The 12983-nt window shown below is 42.5% G+C and overlaps 2 protein-coding genes across 2 annotated transcripts in view; one reads left to right on the top strand and one right to left on the bottom strand.

Moving 5' to 3' along the window:
• Positions 1-263: 263 nt before the first annotated feature.
• LOC118362952 (acid ceramidase-like) lies at positions 264-5137 on the top strand. The gene is made up of 14 exons (XM_035743705.2): positions 264-551; positions 680-726; positions 1104-1194; positions 1300-1386; positions 1515-1593; positions 1713-1787; positions 1915-1960; positions 2214-2358; positions 2523-2577; positions 2674-2755; positions 2966-3097; positions 3855-3978; positions 4162-4218; positions 4350-5137. The coding sequence occupies exons 1-14, from the start codon at positions 384-386 to the stop codon at positions 4437-4439; spliced, it is 1278 nt and encodes a 425-aa protein (XP_035599598.1). The 5' UTR covers positions 264-383; the 3' UTR covers positions 4440-5137.
• Positions 5138-5566: 429 nt separating this feature from the next.
• The window catches only part of LOC118362951 (pericentriolar material 1 protein-like), a 40665-nt gene continuing 33248 nt past the window's right edge, over positions 5567-12983 (bottom strand). The window contains 10 exon segments of the mRNA XM_035743699.2: positions 5567-6507; positions 6743-6863; positions 7046-7138; positions 7290-7480; positions 7742-7817; positions 7903-8018; positions 8314-8446; positions 11776-11835; positions 11958-12182; positions 12646-12780. Coding sequence (XP_035599592.2) covers positions 6482-6507; positions 6743-6863; positions 7046-7138; positions 7290-7480; positions 7742-7817; positions 7903-8018; positions 8314-8446; positions 11776-11835; positions 11958-12182; positions 12646-12780 — 1176 coding nt within the window. The 3' untranslated portion in view covers positions 5567-6481.

Below are 12983 nucleotides of genomic sequence, written 5' to 3'. Positions count from 1 at the left end.
GCTTTTCCTCATCTTTTTCAAACTGTTTTAAAACAGGATTTGTTGACAAGCGAATTAGCTTTAAAAAGTCATTTTGTCGCAACCCCTTAAATGTGCTTTCAGTTGTTTTATGAGTAACCTGTGCCCAATTTTAACTACAATAATCCCATTCTATTGATATTTAATTGCCAGTCATGTCATGTGTGCACTTGTTTTCACTTCAGTATAACAATCAGGAATGTACCAGTATCGGGTGGGAGGACATATCATTCCACATAAGTAGAATCCTATTTATACACTTACATTTGTATATGTAATACGTGACATTAAAAAAACAACTAATGTATCTGAATCAGAGAAAAATGCAAGTATAAAATATGTAGTAGCCGCCTGCCCATAGTGTAATGGTTCGCTCCCTCTCAAATCACGAGGAAAGAATACACTTCCGTATTTTGAAGCTGACCAAAAATCATAAGAAGCTTTACACACAAACAATGGGACACAAGATGGATAGGTTGTGTTGTCTTCTTTTGGTGTCCTTATCTGCAGTATCGGCACAGTTTGTGCCGCCGGTAAGTGATCCAAATAATGAATATTCTGTAATCGTAAACTGTCTGCCAAATATTAGTTAGTCTGAGTTCTAGCTAGAAAGTGCGTTTTCACCTGAACAAAGCTTTGGTTTCTTTTGCCCTCTTAACAGTATACCGAAGAATGCCAGACGGGCATGTACCCTCCCAAAGGTCCAACGTAAGTATTTGCCATTAGTTTGCCACAGTATGCTAGCTAAGTTAGCTAGTTGTCCAAGGTGCTGTCAAATGTCCATAACATCTAAACAACTTGCATAAGTTTTGTAATACCCGGCCGGTCCCAGATCATGGCTCATGCGTGAGGTGGCACACCTATGCCAGGTTAACAAGAAGTGTTTGTATTGTGTATAGGTGCATTTAGTCATTAGCTACCTGCCTCTGTCCATTGTAATTAGACTGGGGCAACTTTTGACTACTGTAGCCTTAAAATGAATCTCACATGACACTATTGTGTAATACCACTTGCAGGGGATAGTAAAGTGACCTCAATGTCATTATGCATCCATCTAACATCTCTCATGTCACGATTTTGATCAGATTCAAAGGGCCTGTCACCTGGTACACAATAGACCTGGATTTGCCCCCCAGCGAAAGATGGAAGCTAATCATCACTGACAAGAAAGCTGAGGTGAGAGTTTTACATGTCTTGTTCGTATCAATTATGTAAATGTATTTACTGTAGGATCAATACTCACACTGTTTTCTTATTCACTATTTGTCTGGTTTTCTTCAGTTGGTCAACATGATCCAGGCTATCAAGGATTTGGCCAACGCATTTGTTCCTAGTGGGAAACTGATAGATTTGGTCGACAAGGACTTGGTGAGAGAGTTTGATCATTTCACTGGAAAACTATTACACCTCATCTCATAAAATAATTTAATTGATGATTTAATTTGGCAATGTAACCTTTTTCTCATCCATTAATAATGGTCTTGTGTGTTCTGCAGCCTTTGATAGTGAATACCCTACCCTACCCATTCAATGAGGAAATAAAAGGAGTTGCGACTGCCTCGGGTGTTCCCCTTGGTAATATACAGTAACCCACAATTGCTTATTTCAACCCCTGACCGCAACGGCACTATCATTCAGTTTCTAGTTTCTCACCTCCCTCTATTCTGATTCCATTACACTTGGTTTCACTCCAGGTGAGGTTGTCCTCTACAACATCTTCTATGAGATCTTTACGGTGTGCACTTCTCTAGTGGCAGAGGACTCAAATGGTAAGTAGCTCATGTTATGACATTTGAATCAATACTTTAGTTATGTACATGTCATCATGGTAGGACGTGATGCTTGAAATTTTCATGCACACACAGCATTTTGGTTTCTCTCCTTGCATTGTCATAGGTAACCTTATCCATGGGCGGAATATGGACTTTGGACTATTCATGGGGTAAGAATGTCACTGCTACAGTTTAGTGACAAAGGGATATCAAGGGTCCATGCATTGTTTTGTGCTCCATTGTGTTAATAGGACACTGTAGCTATTACAAACCCAAATTACTAGTCAGTCAATTTGGGTGAACAATACCTTTTAACCAATTTTTAATTATTTTTGCTGGTTTTCTGTAAACGTTTTTCCAGTTGCTACACCTTTTAATTCTTTACTGAAAATAAACCCCCTTATTGTTTCGTTCTCTTACCAGTTGGGACATGAAGAACAGGTCCTGGTTGATAACAGAGAAACTCAAGCCTCTGGTGGTCAACATTGACTTCCAGAGAGGCAACAAGACGGTCTTCAAGTCCACTAACTTCGCCGGCTACGTGGGCATGTTGACTGGTATCAAACCGGTGAGCTCTGGACTGCATTCAGCAGGCACAAATGGAAGCAAGCAACATTTTCAAATGGGAAAAACAAATCCCTTTTGAACGTGACCCTGATGTGGCATCTTTTTTAGCATCATGGTAGTTGTGAAAGTGTAATTTGACTAAAACATTTCTCATTTTCTTTGAAGCATGCTTTCACTCTGACCATGAATGAGCGCTTCAGCCTTGATGGAGGATACATCGGTGAGCTACCCAACTCTCCCGGTCTCTCAAATCAGTACATTTATAGACCTGTTATGAATGCGGAGGGGGGAATATTAAGTGTGTCTGTTCTCTCAGGGATCGTGGAGTGGATCCTGGGGAATAGAGATGGGATGTGGATGAGCTTCCTCACTCGCTCTGTCTTAGAGAATGCTACCAGGTATCTTTCTACTTTCATAGAAGTATCAAATTACTGTCATTTAACTACTTTTGACATGTTTTGTTATTGAAGGCAATAATACACATTCTTGCTTTAATGAGGGCTGTATTATGGAGGAAAACCTGAGCACATTCAAGACCAGCATTATGAAATGGACATTTCTTTGGTCTCGTGAAAACACACCCTTTCTTTAACCCTGTGTGTGTCCAGCTACGAGGAGGCAAAGCACCTTCTGGCCCAGACCAAGTTGCTGGCCCCGGCCTACTTCATCCTGGGAGGGAACCAGACGGGCCAGGGCTGTGTCATCACCCGCTCCAGAGTCCTCAGCCTCGACATCTGGGAGTGAGTGGCTAAAACATATATTACTATCCAATTTCAACTACTGAAATTAAATACTAAAACACACTACTAGTGCAGCAGGGGTCTCTAACTTGTGTCACGGAGAAATACTAGCTGTGCAGGGTTCTGTTCCAGCTCAGCACTAGCATACCTGATTTGAAAAGGTGCTGGGGTGGAACAAGATCACACTGGTCATACAAATCATATTGTTTAACATTCAGGGATGTGATCCAGACTACAAAAACAGGGAAATCTGAAATGTCTAGCCAACAGGTACATTTCTATTACATATGGATACATGTCACGAAATGGGTAAAACAAATCTACTTTACGTCAAATTGGTAGTTAGTCTTGTCCCATCAATGCAACTCCCGTACGGACTCGGGAGAGGCGACGGTCGAGAGCCATGCGTCCTCCGAAACACAACCATGCCAAGCCGCACTTCTTTTTGACACACTGCTCACTTAACCCGGAAGCCAGCTGCACCAATGTGTAGGAGGAAACACTGTACAGCTGGCGACCAAAGTCAGCGTGCATGCACCCAGCTGCCACGAGAGCACGATGGGACAAGGACATCCCAGCCGGCCAAATCTAGATAACGCTGGGCTAATTGTGCGCCGCCTCATGTTTCCTGGTCGCGGCCGGCATCGAACCCGGATCTGTAGTGACACTTCTAGCACTGCGCAACGCAGGAGGCCTAGATATTCCTGATTTAATCAGGAAGCATCACATTCCTAAACACTGTACTCCTGTTGTGAAGGATTGAGCTGAAGCTGGGCCGCTGGTACGTTCTGGAAACCAACTACGATCACTGGAAGGAGCCTCTGTTCTTGGACAACCGCAGGACTCCAGCCATGAAGTGTATGAACCAGACCACGCAGGCAGTGAGTACTACAACCACAGATAAGCCATAGATGTAGTTGGGCAGACACCAACCATTCCATGGCTGAATAAAAAGTCGACTAGAATTTGGCTCTGCTCCTTAATTTGATGTTTGTTTCAATTTCCTGTACAAATTCAAAGGTATCTTTGTGGTAAGATTCTTTTCCCCTGTCCTTTCTCCTCAGAACATCTCACTGAAGACCGTGTACGACATGCTGTCGACAAAACCAGTCTTGAACAAGGTGAGCCCTTATTTACTGTTTTGTCATTATGAACCATTCAAGGCATTTATCGATTCAATAAATCTGTCTAATGCGAAAGTCCTGTTAGCATTTCTCAAAAGACCACCCGAGTGACTGACTTGTCATTGCAGTTGACCACATACACCACGTTGATGGACGTGAACAAGGGGAAACTGGAATCCTACATCCGTGACTGCCCCAACCCCTGTATGCCCTGGTGAAGCCTCCAAATGGGTTTCTAACAGAACGGTGGTGGGGAGATGGGCTTAACTGATTCAGAAACAACTGGAGAATCCTGTTGTACATATTTCAAGTCTTTGCGCTGTAACTAAAGGCTCCAATCGAAATATTGCCTCACCCTTAACACTCATACATGGGTTGAAAATGGCAGATTTGGGCACTGTTAAGCACCAAAATTGGAACAGTGGGCTGAACATGTCAGAGATCACGTTCTCTGAACTTGAGCATTACGCAACAAAGTTCCCTTCCCAGTAATTGGGCAACTTTGTCTGAGTGAGAAATGCTGTAAATTAAGGACTCTATGTATTTTGAAAGATGACAGAGGATTATAATTAATACCACTGATGTCATACAAGCAAACCAAACACCTGGGAGTCCAAATGTGCACTTTACATTTCCAAATCATAAAACTATGATCACTGTTTGATGTAATGTCATACCCTCGGTTCTTCTGAAAAAATTGAGCCCATTTGAATTTGTTTCGCTGCTGACTCCTTTCTATGCGCAGCAAAATTAGTGTCTGAATTGCCTTGTGAAAGTGTAACATGTCTTGTTGCACCTACCCCACACTTCACCTACCCCACACTTCCCAATAGTCTTGTTACTGGATGCATCTGGATTTATTTTATTTTTTTCATTACCAAAATCTACACAAAGCTAAAATTTGGATTCAGTTGAACTTGTGTACTCCCTTGGGTCTAATAATTTCCACACAGTTCCCTTTCAACTACCATGTTCATGCATATGCCTTTGTGAGAAACATTTCAATGGGTTAAATGGCAACTCAATATTTTGAAAACATTTTGCCATTCACACTTTATTCCAAATGAACATGTATTAGCCTGTAATTTATATTAACGATAGAGCCTTTCTACCGCTGGTAGGGGATGATTGGTGAGGAAACGCCTCCATTTACCAAATCTATTTACAGGTCAGAGGACAGATTTTTACACAATTGAGAAAGTGCCCAGGACACATGTCAGCACCAGGTATAATGAAAGCATTGATCAATCAGTTTACATCTTTTGCATTCAAGTAATCTGATTTTAGGTATTATGTCTACAGCCTTCCAGTAAACTACACTTGTTAAACAAAGACAAGCCACCGCTTTGAAAAGTTCCATCATTTTATTCTTTAAAACTACATACAGTAGGTATCTTTAATTACATGGGAAACTGCCCCGAGAAAACAAAAAGGTCAAACTAAGATTTGGAAGGTAACATTAAGAGTGCAGTAAAAGGTGACGACAGCCCCATGACATAAGGAAAAGATGTTAGGTGTCAATGTAGTCTTTACAGCCAAAGGTGAGGAAATGACTCGCAAGCAGCCTGAATCAAGTTTGAAGTCGTACTTGTAGTTCATTAGTGTTGCAGTTAAGAGTTCAAAAGGTCACTTGCTTGAAAAGCATGGGAGCTAGCGAGAGAGAATAAGACAAGGCCAAGAAGATGAACAAATAAAATTATTCAAAATGACAAACCGATTCCAAACTGATCCCATATCCGCAGAAAACAGAACTAAGGCGATTTAACAAGTTTGCTAGACTAGAGGATTCAAACGAGGCTTGTAAAACTTTATACGTAACACAGCAGCAGAGTGAGAGAGAGACCCCACCCTAAATCCCCAAATCAAAGAACACATTCAGTAATCAGGGGCTGTATGTATCAAGTGTCTCAGAGAATGGGTACTGATCTAGGATCAGGTCCAACTTGTCCAAACAATCAGTATGTATGATGATCAAAAATACCAAACTGATCTTAGATCTTCAGCACTCCTACTCTGATGTGCTTAATAGATACAGCCTCAGGAGTAGAAATAAACAAAACAGTGTTGATTACATTACAGTTGTAGTTGTTTTTAACCGTTGTAGTTGGTCAAACGGTTTCGAACGAAGCTTAGTCACTGGCACGACATTGTCTCGCCAACCCTTGCGACCATCCAATCATTAAGTACCAATAGGAGTCTGAACATCTTTAGGATTATTCTGTAGTGGTTCATTCGACAACATTTGTACAAGATGGACTTTTTATGCACTTTGTGCACCTATCGTTTCTGTAAGAAAGATGAGGAAAAAAAGTAGACAAATCATTGTCTTCCTAGAGATATTGCAAACACAGATGGATACAATAGTATTAAATAGTACATAGCCAACATTTACATGTCTACACGGCAGACTAATATCGGTTCTGCAACATTTCCCTGGACATTCTGTGAAGTTGCGCTCTACCAGTTTCATGAAAACTGTGCCAGACAGTGAATAATTTCACTAGATATTGTATGTACCAACCTGGTTCTTTGAGTGTGTGTCCATTGCCCACGAGTCCACTAGTGTCAGTGTTCCCATTGAGGATCTCAACAGACAGATTATTATTCTGCTGTTCCTCAACTACCCTCTTCTGGAGCGCCTCCTGTTCATCACACACACACACACACACACACACACACACACACACACACACACACACACACACAGAGAGAACATTACTAGATTTCACAAGACCAATGATCAGACAGTTTGTAAGAAGAGGGGGAAAAAAGGAAGTGGACGTATTGATAACAAGGGGAATGGAGTCATTCTGGCTCGTCCCACCTCACATATGACTCTCAGCTGCATGGGTAAATCCTCCACTTTCACAAAGTCTTCCTCGTCTGACTTTTGGCTCATGTTTCCTGATCCCACCTCCTGCATGAATTAAATGAAAGCATATACATTATAAAGGGTTTGGAGAAGTAATAAAGACATTGGAATACACATAAACTTAGACTTAAATAAATTCAACTATTAAAGAATTTTGTAGTTTAAAAAGGATCATAGGTCTATGTAGTGGTGTTACATCTATGTTGAGCATGACAGGTGACTCTGTGTCAGGGCTGCCGCTGCTGTTTGAGCCGTGGGAACCCTCCTGGTTGTTGGTGGTGGCTGAGGCTACACCTCCCTGGCTCTCCCCCTCCGGCCTCCCATGCTCCTCACGCTCTTCCTCTGGGGAGTCTACCACATCGATGGACTCGGACTTACTGCTCTTGACTGGGGGTGGGGGCGATAAGCAAGCAGAAAAGTTTAGGATAGAGAGAAGGAAAAAGGAGGGAGAGACAGGATTTGGGGGGGTGTAATAGAGAATCAGAGGGTCTGAAAACACAGGCATCCATCAGACCAAACATTGCTATAATGAAAACATCTGGCAACCATTTACAAAAACGTGGACAGCAAAAAGTAGATGAAAAAAACAGGTACTATTTTGGCTGACTAAAAGCCAAGACACAGAAAAACAACCATGAGCGTTCTTACCATCGTTACTCTCAGAGCTTTCTTGGTCAGACTTCATCTCTCGGTATCCATTTGATGGGGCTTCATTTGCTGCTACCTGAAATACAGGATAAGATGGTCTAATGGAAGTGTGCGTACTGAGTGTGTGTGTCCTAACCCGTTGCTCTCCCATCATTGCTAACCTGCAGGGAGGTCTGGACGTCCTGGGGCTCAGCTTCAAACTCCTCCATCTCCACCTCATTCTCATCCTCCCCACTGCCGTAGTTAGTCAGGGCCTGGGTCTCTGCCTTGGACAGACCTGGCAAAGAATGCAAAACAACGAAGGGTTAGCACTAGGAGAACAAGTCAAAGGTGTGGCACTCGTCAGAATCGTAGTAGGAGTATACTTTGTTGGAAATAGGTTGGCGACAGTTGTAATGACGTGACCATAAAGATTCACAACAAATCCCCCATTGTGAACCTGCAGAACACTCGATCACAAGCTTCCTCTAGTAGCTACGGTCACTAGCAAGGTTTTCCGTGGTTGAACTAACTCACTTTACAGAGCAGCTTTAAGGCTAATTGAGGCACCTCGCATTGTAGTGTTCACTCACTAATAGAGTGAAGCAGCCCCTCTCTAGCCCCCTCTTCCTCCTCCATCTCAGAGGCCTCGCTGCTCCTGCTGTCTTTCCCCTCCCTTCCGTGCTGCTCCCTCTCGGTCTCTTTCTGCTCCGTCTCATCTTCATCCTGGCACACAGAGTGAGATGTAAAAGGTTAAGACATTTACACACCTTAATCCCAACCTTTAGACTACACCAGGGGTGTCAAAATAAATATATATATATAAACTCAGCAAAAAATGTCCCCTTTTCAGGACCATGTCTTTCAAAGACAATTAATAAAAATCCAAATAACCCTTTACAATTAAGTTAGACACTGTTTCCCATGCTTGTTCAATGAACCATACACAATTAATGAACATGCACCTGTGGAACAGTCGTTAAGAAACTAACAGCTTACAGACGGTAGGCAATTAAGGTCACAGTTATGAAAACTTAGGACACTAAAGAGGCCTTTCTACTGTCTCTGAAAAACACCAAAAGAAAGATGCCCAGGGTCCCTGCTCATCTGCGTGAACGTGCCTTAGGCATGCTGCAAGGAGGCACGAGGACTGCAGATGTGGCCAGGGCAATATATTGCTATATCTGTACTGTGAGATGCCTAAGACAGCGCTACAGGGAGACAGAACGGACAGCTGACTGACCTCGCAGTGGCAGACCACGTGTAACACCCGCACAGTATCGGTACATCTGAACATCACACCTGCGGGACAGGTACAGGATGGCAACAACTACCTGAGTTACACCAGGAAAGCACAATCCCTCCAGTGCTCAGACTGTCCGCAATAGGCTGGACTGAGGGCTTGTAAGCCTGTTGTAAGGCAGGTCCTCAGACATCACCGGCAACAACGTCGCCTATGGGCACAAACCCACCGTCGCAGGACCAGACAGGACTGGCAAAAAGTGCTCTTCACTGACGAGTTGCGTTTTTTTCTCAGCAGGGGTGATGGTCGGATTCGCATTTATCGTCAAAGGAATGAGTGTTACACTGAGGCCTGGAGCGGTCCGTCATGGTCTGGGGTGGTGTGTCACAGTATCATCAGACAGCTTCTTGTCATTGCAGGCAATCAACGCTGTGCGTTACAGGGAAGACATCCTCCTCCCTCATATGGTACCCTTCCTGCAGGCCCATCCTGACATGACCCTCCAGCATGACAATGCCACCAGCCATTCTGTGTGTGATTTCCTGCAGGACAGGAATGTCAGTGTTCTGCCATAGCCAGCGAAGAGCCCGGATCTCAATCCCATTGAGCACGTCTGGGACCTGTTGGATCGGAGGGTGAGGGCTAGGGCCAGGGCCATTCAACCCAGAAATGTCAGGGAACCTGCAGGTGCCTTGGTGGAAGAGTGGGGTAACATCTCACAGCAAGAACTGGCAAATCTGGTGCAGTCCACGAGGAGGAGATGCATTGCATTACTTAATGCAGCTGGTGGCCGCACCAGATACGGACTAACTTTTGACCCCCCCCCCCTTTGTTCAGGGGCACATTATTCCATTTCTGTTAATCACGTCTGTGGAACATGTTCAGTTTGTGTCTCAGTTGTTGAATCTTATATTTACACATGTTAAGTTTGCTGAAAATAAACGCAGTTGACAGTGAGAGGCTACTTCTTTTTTATTGCTGAGTACATACAGTGCCGTGCGAAAGTATTCGGCCCCCTTGAACTTTGCGACCTTTTGCCACATTTCAGGCTTTGCACGCCCAATTTTAAAGTTTTTGATTTGTTAAAAAAGTTTGAAATATCCAATAAATGTTGTTCCACTTCATGATTGTGTCCCACTTGTTGTTGATTCTTCACAAAAAAATAGTTTTATATCTTTATGTTTGAAGCCTGAAATGTGGCAAAAGTTCGCAAAGTTCAAGGGGGCCGAATACTTTCGCAAGGCACTGTACATACACTAAAATGACTAAACCAAATTGTTGTTGGTTCTTCACAAAAAAATACAGTTTTGTGTCTTTGTTTGAGGCCTGGGATGTGGCGGGGGGTCGCGGAGTTCAGGGGGGCCGGATACTTTCGCAAGGCACTGTATATGGAAGAAACATCTCAAGACATCAGTCAGGAAGTTAAAGTTTGGTCTCAAATGGGTCTTCCAAATGGACATTGACCCCAAGCATACTTCCAAAGTTGTGGCAAAATGGCTTGACTTCTTGACGCTTACCCATCCTGGTACCGGGATAATTGTCATCAGCAACCGCTGAATAGCATAGTGCCACAGTCAAATAATATTACTAAAAAATGTTCATATTCATGAAATCACAAGTGCAATATTGCAAAACACAGCTTAGCCTTTTGTTAATCCTCCTGTCGTCTCAGATTTTGAAATTATGCTTTACAGCGAAAGCAATCCAAGCCTTTGTGTAAATTTATCGATAGCATAACATTATGTACACTAAGCATTAAGTAGCTAGGTCACGAAAATCAGAAAAGCAATCAAAAAAATCGTTTACCTTTGATCTTCGGATGTTTTTACTCACGAGACTCCCAGTTACACAACAAATGTTCCTTTTGTTCCACAAAGATGATTTTTATACCCAAAATACCGTTTGTTTGTCGCGTTATGTTCAGAAATCCACAGGAAAGAGCGGTCACGACAACGCAGACGTATATTCCAAATAATATCCATAATTTCCACAGAAACATGTCAAAAGTTTTTTATAATCAATCCTCAAGTTGTTTTTAAAATATATATTCGATAATATATCAACCGAGTGTGTAGCTTTTTCAATAACAGCGGGAGAAACAATGGCCGCTTTACTCAGTTGCGCAAAACTCACTCTGAGAGCTCCCACCTATCCACTTACGCAATTTTTAAAAATAAAAGCCTGAAACTATGTCTAAAGACTGTAGGGAAGCCATAGAAAAAGGAATCTGGTTGTTATCCCTTTAAATGGAGGATAGGCATGCATAGGAACACAGAGGTTTCAAAATAAGAGGCACTTCCTGATTGGAAGCTTTCGCCTGCAATATCAGTTCTGTTATACTCACAGACAATAGTTTTACAGTTTTGGAAACTTTAGAGTGTTTTCTATCCTAATCTGACAATTCTATGCATATTCTAGTTTCTGGGGCTGAGAAATAATCTTTAAGGAATACCTAGGATAGGATAAAGTAATCCTTCTCACCCCCCTAAAAGATTTAGATGCACTATTGTAAAATGGCTGTTCCACTGGATGTCATAAGGTGAATGCACCAATTTGTAAGTCGCTCTGTATAAGAGCGTCTGCTAAATGACTTAAATGTAAATGTAGAAATTATAATGGACGTACATTCATACAATATCCAGCTTGCTAATAAATCACTGAATTGAAAGCTAGACAGTTCGGAGCGTCAACAGCAAAGAAATAAACACATTTTCTGAGTTTGACACCCCTGGACTACACTAAGTGTAGTCTAAAGAGACACCTGGCTTGAAACCACACAAGAAAATCACATGTTGAATGTTGATTTCCTCACTTTGTCTTCATCGAGATATGCTGGGGAAAAGGACTTCTCGACCTCCGGAGACTTGTTCTCCTGAAAGTAGTCAAATGTTCACCAGTCTTGAAATGTATTCACTCATTTTGTATTAGATTGAATGACACACACACAAATCCAATATGAAAATACTCACCCACACCCCTATCCCCTCCACCTACCTCATTATTCCTGTGTTCCTGCTTGACTTGGTTATTATTAGGTCTCTTGTGGTTCTTGTGCCTGGCCTGGGAGTTAGCTATAGTAGCAGTACTACTGCTGTTGCTGTCCAGGTCTTGCATCAGTCTGAAGAAGGCCAGCTCGTTGAACAGGATCTCAGAGATCTCCACAAGCAAGTCCTCGCCACAGTCCTTTAGAGTACGTCCTGCAAACTTACTCAGAGAGTCCTGAGGGGGAGGGAGAGACTTAGGACTCCATTTTGAAAATAATGACAAGCTAAAAACAGTACTAGATAGAATAGGTGTTGAGAAAATCTTGTTTAAGAAAGCTGCACACTGATACTTTTTTTTAAAAATGGCTGAATCAATAGACTCACAAGCTCATGCTTGGCTCTTGCCCCCCTCCTTGCTTGTTCTGCCCACTATAGCTCATTTGTTCCCATGGAAACGAGAGGCTGTGGTCTATCTTGGCTTAGTTATAAAAATCTTCGCTGATACTAATTTTAAAATGGCTGAACCAATATTTCTGGATATAAATTCTTATGTTATTAGTCTGCACTTTGTTAACTTTGTTCGAGTGGACGTTTTCAGCTCTTGCACCAAAATAAAACAGTTACCGGACTAATCTGAGGTTTGAGTCACAGTGGGGAAAACTTCTAAATTGGCTATATCATCATAAGGCTTATCATACCTGCAGTATGCCTCCCAGCTGTCGGTGGAAGAAGCGGACAAACTCCTTGCTCTCGTCGTTCTGCTGGGTGAGGGTGAGCACCATGTGCCGCACTGACGTCAGCAGCTGGTTGGAACACACCTCGTCCATGTGCTCCTGACAGACCACAAGAACAAAAAAAAAAAACTCTTTCAGTTCTTTGCCTTTAACAAAGTATATTGCTAGCCTGGGTACCTGACTGTTTCTGGATTCAAATCATGCTAGTTTGCCAAATTGTTTGTCAAAACAAAAACCAGAGCTTTTCCATTGCCAATAGTGTAAAATTGCCCAAGTCACAGTCACAATATTCTTATGTTTTG

The sequence above is a fragment of the Oncorhynchus keta genome, chromosome 29, assembly GCF_023373465.1.
Source record: "Oncorhynchus keta strain PuntledgeMale-10-30-2019 chromosome 29, Oket_V2, whole genome shotgun sequence".
Lineage (NCBI taxonomy): Eukaryota > Metazoa > Chordata > Actinopteri > Salmoniformes > Salmonidae > Oncorhynchus > Oncorhynchus keta.
The sequence above is the reverse complement of the archived record's forward strand: the minus strand, read 5'-3'. Positions and strand labels throughout refer to the sequence as shown.

Bases quoted from the DNA above. Each gene is read 5' to 3' on its own strand.
- LOC118362952 (XM_035743705.2), top strand. From the start codon at position 384: ATGGTTCGCTCCCTCTCAAATCACGAGGAAAGAATACACTTCCGTATT. The intron at 1,195-1,299 runs GTGAGAGTTTTA...GGTTTTCTTCAG, and splicing joins TCACTGACAAGAAAGCTGAG to TTGGTCAACATGATCCAGGC. The intron at 2,578-2,673 runs GTGAGCTACCCA...CTGTTCTCTCAG, and splicing joins CCTTGATGGAGGATACATCG to GGATCGTGGAGTGGATCCTG.